The sequence below is a fragment of the Silurus aristotelis genome (assembly GCF_946808225.1).
Source record: "Silurus aristotelis genome assembly, chromosome: 8".
Taxonomy (NCBI): Eukaryota; Metazoa; Chordata; class Actinopteri; order Siluriformes; family Siluridae; genus Silurus; species Silurus aristotelis.
In genome coordinates, this window is record NC_139581.1 from 5,417,649 (window position 1) to 5,425,148 (window position 7,500).

Consider the following 7,500-nt stretch of genomic DNA (forward strand, 5'->3'; position numbering starts at 1 on the left):
TCAAATGTTGCAAAATTGAATATTCCTTCCTTGAGGAAGTGATGGCTCAGTTCAGTGATTAAGGCTCTGGGTTACTGATCAGAAGGTTAGGGGTTTTAAGCCCCAGTATCACCAAGCTGCAACTCTTGGGCCCTTGAGCAAGGCCCTTACACTGTGCTCTAAATGTACTGAATGACTTATCCTTTGTTCTGATCTCAGCAATATTGATATCTATCTATCTTTTTTTAACTTGTTTCTATTTTATTGTCATCTACATTTTCTATCTATCTATCTATCTATCTATCTATCTATCTATCTATCTATCTATCTGTCTGTCTGTCTGTCTGTCTGTCTGTCTGTCTGTCTGTCTGTCTGTCTGTCTGTCTGTCTGTCTGTCCGTCTGTCTGTCTGTCTGTCTGTCACTTTTGTACCTCATTTTGGACAAGGGTGTCTGCTGAATGTCACAAATGTAAAGGTCTGTCTGTCTGTCTGTCTGTCTGTCTGTCTGTCTGTCTGTCTGTCTGTCTGTCTGTCTGTCTGTCTGTCTGTCTATCTATCTATCTATCTATCTATCTATCTATCTATCTATCTATCTATCTATCTATCTATCTATCTGTCTGTCTGTCTGTCTGTCTGTCTGTCTGTCATCAACTGTTAGTCTCCAATCCCTACCATGTTTTTTTTTTCCTTTTTTTTCCCTTCTCGTTGATGAAAGCTTTTCAGCTGTAAAAAAAATCTATGACAGTCAAATCCACCCCATGACACGAGGTGCTGTCCATGAACCTCAGGGAAATCCTCGGAGGGCTTCTCTTGAAAAGAAACGTCAGAAAAGTGTAACCTGCCTCAGTTTTTTTGATAAGCAGGCCACATTTCCATCCTTTCATTTCCATCTCGTCTTTACTGAGCGCCTCTGTTCTGACCTTGAAGAAGACAAATCCACACGGACGTCTGACCGCAGAGACGTGTGACAGACCCGCCTGCAGTCTTTCCCTCCGCTTTCTTGTGTAATTAAGGGTGACATTTTTTTTTTCCAGAGGAACTGAATAGCCTTTTATTCCGTTTTTTTTTTTTTTTTTTTTTTTAAGCCATGCTGATGAACTTTGACTTGCAGACACCGTATTGATTCTATGAAGATGTCGAGGCACACAGAAGAAAGGATTGGACGGTCTTTGGATGGATGAGTGTTTTTCATTAAGTTTAATAAACAGCAGGGTGACTGAGGGACTTTTTTTGTCGTTTTGTCTTTTGACCTTTATTGCTTTATCCCTGTTTTCTATTTTTTTTTCCTGCTCGCGAATTTAGCAGTTTGCTAATTCCCATCCTCTCGCTTGCTTGCCCCTTTGACATGACAGCTACCCACTGGGGAAGGTGAAAGTTTGCATGTGCTTCCTCCGAGACACGTGAAACCACCGGATCTTTTTCTAATCTTTTGCCCTTTTGGGTTTCCATCCATGGGCTGGCTGAGAAATGGTTGCTTCATGTTTATTTTCTTAATGACAAGGTTAATTTTGTTGAAAGATGCTCATCAGTGACTTTTTTTTTTCTTCCAAGCTAAACAAAGCCTAGAGTCGAAAAACCCATGTGTACACATGAACTATGAATAGCTGGTACTCAAAATATAAGAGAAATCGTACTGAAATGTTCTTCAAGAAAAACGCAAGAGAAACTTTTTGCCTGTGTTCCCAAATTTACCTGATTATAAAAACATGAGTCAATACTGTGCAGTTATTGAAATATGGGTGCTCCATGGAGCTCTGGGTTACTGATCAAAAAGTTGTGGATTTAAGCTTCTGTATTGCAAAGCTGCCTCTCTTGGGCCCTTGAGCCACTCCCTTAACCCTCTGTGCTCCAGAGGCACTGTATCATGGCCGCCCCTGTGCTCTGAACCCAGCTTCCTCACAGTGCTGGAATATAGAAGAAAGAATTTCACTGTGCTGTAATGTACATATATATTTTCCTAGAGTAAATGTTTTTATCCTGATTAGGATTATAATGGATCCAGAGTCAATCCCAGAAACACTGTTTGTGCACTATGTGAACACATTGAAGATCCCGAACCTGCGAGGTTCCTGAGACATCTAGAGACGTTCCAGCTCCAGTTGGATCCCACTTTATGAAGACTTTATAGATAAACAACATTTTGAATCATTACTCTAAAATAACATTCTGTTTCTCCATCATTGAACATTTAAAAGCTGGAGAAGTTGGTGTTAAACCTGTAATGATCTCGGATCTTGAGCTAATTTATGAGTTTCTCAGGAACTCCAACGGACTGTAGACGACTGTAGAAAGGACATTACTCATAATCACACACGCTCGTGATATTTCTTACTCTCCGGTGTTTGTGTTGTTTTAATGATTAATAATCACACTCTTAGTTTTACCCAGATGAGTGTGGGTTCCCCTCTTGAGTCTGGTTCCTCTCAAGGTTTCTTCCTCATACCATCTAAGGGAGTTTTTCCTTTCCACAGTCGCCCCCAGGATGCTCATCAGGAATTAATACGCATACATATAAATATTTGTGTACTTTGTTCTATAAATCTGACATTCTTTAAAGTTGCTTTGAGACAATGTCCATTGTTAAAAGTGCTATAGATATAAAATTGAAATTGAAAAATTTCACACCTAGCAGCAATTTGGATTAGCCAGTCTGCTTACCTTCTTAATTAAGAAAGGTTGGAGGTAACTGGCAAATCTAGTGGAGACCCCCATGGCCAGAAAAAAACACACTATGAACTCCACACAGACATTAATTAATGTGATCATAGAGCGTACTTAAAGTTTACAGAATCTAAATATGATGCCTTTTCTTTTCATCCTTAATAACTAGTTATGATCACCTTATCTATCAGCTTTATGATTAGCTGATTAGTCACATGGCATTGTCAGTGAGGGTTTTATAGAACCTCTTATAATAAGCTTTGTCTTTCCAGGTCATGAGGAAGATGACATGCTGAAGGGGAGGAAGAGTTTCCGTGGCCATGTAGTGGTAAGCCAGAGCCCAGAGGCCGAGCTGATGTTGGAGGGCGAAGATGACACTGTCAGCCTGCTGCAGGACAAGGACATGGACAACCTGGCAGGTGAGGGAACCCACACAACATTCACACTGAGCTCATTGCTGTGCTTAACTCTTATTAACCATCATAGTGTGGATGTGGAAACAGATGCCTTATTGAACAGGTCAGGCTTTTTCATTCTATAGCAAAATAATAATTATATTTAATTATATTAAACACAATATCAAGGAGAAGAGACACAGTGACTGACTTTCCTGCACTCCAGGATTCTTGTGATAGAACTCTTCTGAAGAACCAGTATTTAATATACCCCATTAATTCCTTCCTTCCTTCCTTCCTTCCTTCCTTCCTTCCTTCCTTCCTTAATTTATTTCATTCTTTTTTCCTTCTTTTCACACAAAAAAACATTTTATATTATTTTGTAGGTGGGATTTTTCCTTTCTTTCTTCTTTTATTAATACAAAGAACATTCTATATCATTTCTATTAGTGGCATTGTTCCTTCCTTCCTTCCTTCCTTCCTTCCTTCCTTCTTTCCTTCCTTCCTTCCTTCCTTCCTTCCTTCTTTCCTTCCTTCCTTCCTTCCTTCCTTCCTTCCTTCCTTCCTTCCTTCCTTCCTTCCTTGCTTCCTTCTTTAATTCCATTTCTTCCTTCCTTCCTTCCTTCCTTCCTTCCTTCCTTCCTTCCTTCCTTCATTCCTTCCTTCCTTCCTTCCTTCCTTCCTTCCTTCCTTCTTTCCTTCCTTCCTTCCTTCCTTCCTTCCTTCCTTCCTTCCTTCCTTCCTTCCTTCTTTCCTTCCTTCCTTCCTTCCTTCCTTCCTTGCTTCCTTCTTTAATTCCATTTCTTCCTTCCTTCCTTCCTTCCTTCCTTCCTTCCTTCCTTCCTTCCTTCCTTCCTTCCTTCCTTCCTTCCTTCCTTCATACAAAGAACATTCTATATAGTTTTCATATTCTTTCTTTCTTTCTTTCTTTCTTTCTTTCTTTCTTTCTTTCTTTCTTTCTTTCTTTCTTTCTTTCTTTCTTTCTTTCTTTCTTTCTTTCTTTCTTTCTTTCTTTCTTTCTTTCTTCCTTCCTTCCTTCCTTCCTTCCTCCCTTCCCAGACAGATTTATATATATATATATATATATATATATATATATATATATATTATTTATATACTTTATCATTTTATAGGTTTCATTATTCCCTTCTTTCCTCCCCTTCACCCCTTCCTCCCATCCTTCCTTCACACAAAACAAAGTCTAGATCATTTCTGTTGGTGGGATTATTATATTGGCAAATATATATATTCGTTTATTAGTTTATGTAATTTTTTGTACTGTGCATGTGGTGTGTGTATTTAGTTTATTTATTTATTGCACACATGATTCACATAATTATTTTCTTGCTAGTAAGAAATACAATCGAACACAAAAGTGGTTTCGTAAAAATTTATATTTATTACAATTAGAGGTTTAATTAATGCTGTTAAAATGAAGATGTGATGATCGTACATAAAAAAATACAGCTATTAATTCAGCATTCTTAGGGATTCATTAGAGTTCAGCCATACTCACATACAGTATATATATAAATAATACCATAATAAATACCTGTATATTCCGATAAGGTTGTGATCTCAGCTCTGGTTCACAGCCGTGAATCGCAGATGACTAGTGGATTTCCTTTTAATGTGACCAGCAACCAAATACGCCGTGGTTAGATCCAGATCGGCCGAGCCGGAGTGATTTACGTTGCAGTTAAAGCTTGTTGTTATGATATGTTTGACAGTCTTGAGCAGTGTGTGTTGCTCTGGACTGTGTTCCTCTGATGTTCTCTCGGGGCTGTTGAATGTTTGTTTATCCATCATTCCTCGCTCGCTTTTTTTTCTGTTTTGGGATTTTTTTTCCCTCCTCTTTCAGCACATTTCCTCGCACGGGTCTTTATCTCCAGAGGCAAGTCGAGCTGTTTTTAAATATAAGACGAACTCCAGTGGGAGCCATTAATCATGCAAATTTCTAAATTAGACTGTTTATGTGAAATAATAATGAATAACCATGAAGGGAAGAAAAATTGGAGCTAACATCGTCTAAAATTGCTTCTTTTTTCTCGATCGTTTGTTTTCTAATAAACTCTCGTACCTTCATATTATGAGAAGAAAAAGCTTACAAATGAATGCACATGAAAATCCTTGATTCAATAACCTGATCAGATGCGTATCATTTTCTGGTTTACCTCAAAAGCGGTTACAGCTGGTTAGCATTTATGGACTGGCAATGCTACATTAGCATACATCTGTTTACACTAACTACAGCGTACCTTTATTATATATAGTGTACAGTAGATATGCATATATTTTTGGAGTCCTAGTGGTAGCACTCGGCGTGTTCAGAATTTCACACGTGTTTATGAATATATAAAAGGGCACAATAAGCTCTTCACGCTCTGCACTTCAGCTTGTTTATGTACGTCAGTGCGTCTCAGCTGCCAGAAGTCGAGTCGTCCAAATTCTCTCTCGATTTAATAGCAGCTCTGTTGAGCCTCGTGTGCCAGCTTACAAAGTTCAGCCCTCATACGTTCAATCTTTTTTTTTTTTTTTTGACAGGTAAGTTATCCAAAGTTCATTCACAAACTCTGATTAATAAATTAAATTCACGTGCACCTTTAATTAAAGAAAAGTAAAAGAAGAGAAAAGAAGTGCTTCCTGAGGAACCTGTAAATGTGTGAGTATGTGTATGCACTTGCATGCGAGTGTATATAATGTACGTATTATGAAGTTGTTTCACTTCAGTACCTTCACAGTCCATAAATTCTTTAAATGTTTGCTGTAGTGCAATCACAGGGATTATAAATCGGGGAGTAGACTGAGTTTCTATTTACGGCTCATGAATTTTTCATGTGGCGAGAAACTCCGTGCCCTTTTCCCTTGAAGCGTTTCTTTTTCAGAGGTAGTGCTAAAAAGAAAATCCAGTCCTTGCTCAAAAATCGTATTGAATGAAAGCCGAAACGAAGGTAAAGCCAACGTGTCTTTTTATGCGTTTGATTTCATAAAGATGATGAAGTCATTATGGTTAACATTCGTTCATAAATAATGCACAAAGTTGGAGGAACACAATTGTATCGGATTTTTTTCTCTGCTGTAGTATTACATTTCCCCTTTACTTAAACTCAAAGACCTAAACCTGTTCCAGCATTTACATTTATTGCATTTGGCAGACATTATTATCCAGAGCAGCTTACAATTATCTCATTTATACAACTGAGCAGTTGAGGGTTGAACCCTTGCTTAGGGGCCCGGCTGTGGCATCTTGGCTATACTAAGATTTAAACTAGCAACTCTCCGAACAATGTCTTCACCATTGAACTCTATTAAGATATGGTTAACATGGGATGGAGTAGAAAACCTTGAGCCTGCTATAGAGCTTTGATCTCAACCCTACTGAACACCATTGGGATGAATTGGAACGCTGACTGCACCCCAGGTCTCCTGTGTTTTTTTTGTTGTTGTTTTTTCATCTGATGCATCTGCCATACAAGTCATTTCATAAGGATCATGTTCTCTAACAACATGAGCTTTTGCTGTATGATTGATAGTGTCTACACTATTTGGACAAAAGCGAAAATGAGACACCTGATTTTCCACTCATTTGTGGATCTTCCCAAACTGTTACCTCAAAGTTGGAGGATCACTATTGCATAGGATGTCTTTGGATGCCGTTCATTTGAACTAGGAGACCCAAACCTGTTCCATATGTTAATGCTCCTGTGCATTGTGACCCTATTGAACACTTTAAGGATGAATGTAAACGCTGACTGCACCCCAGGCCTCCTCACCTCACCTACATCAGTACCTGACTTTACTAACACCCTTGTGTCTGAAGGAGCAAAATCTCTAAAAGCACACTCCAAAATCTAGTGGAACATCTTTCCAGAAGAGTGAAGACTATTATAACATCAAAATTAAGACTAAACATTAAAAAAGATTTTAAAAAGCACAAACCAATGTTATAGTCAGGTCGATAGGGGTTGAGGTCAGATCTCTATATAGCAGGCCATTCAAGATCTTCAGCTCCAAACCATGTGGTTGGAACAGGTTTGTGTTTCCTAATTCGGGTGAGGGGAACATTTTATCTAACAGCATCCGATGGCAACCTAAACAATTGTGCGCCCCCAACTTGTCGTAACAGTTTGGTGAAAAAAAAACACATATGACTGGAAAAGTCACGTGTCACAATGCTTTTGTTCATATGCATTTACATTTGCGGCATTTAGCAGACGCCCTCCAGAGCGACGTACAAAAGTGCTTTGAGTCTCTAGTAATGAATAAATCTACCCTGGTACACAAGATTACAAACTTAATATAAATATAACTCTTGAATTCTACAAACTTGGAAAGTGCTAATTTAAGTATTTCAGGAAGAGGAAGGTCTTCATTCGTCGCTTGAAGATAGTCAGGGACTCTGCTGTATGGACATCTAGGGGAAGTTCATTCCACCACCTCGGTGCCAGAACAGAGAAGAGCCTTG

The 7,500-nt window shown here is 38.7% G+C and overlaps 1 protein-coding gene across 1 annotated transcript in view; it reads left to right on the forward strand.

Moving 5' to 3' along the window:
* nbeab (neurobeachin b) overlaps positions 1 to 7,500 on the forward strand; it is a 444,946-nt gene that overhangs the window by 305,375 nt on the left and 132,071 nt on the right. The window contains exon 39 of the mRNA XM_083547720.1: positions 2,913 to 3,059. Within this exon, the coding sequence (XP_083403846.1) occupies positions 2,913 to 3,059 (147 nt within the window). The remainder of the gene's footprint in view (positions 1 to 2,912; positions 3,060 to 7,500) is intronic.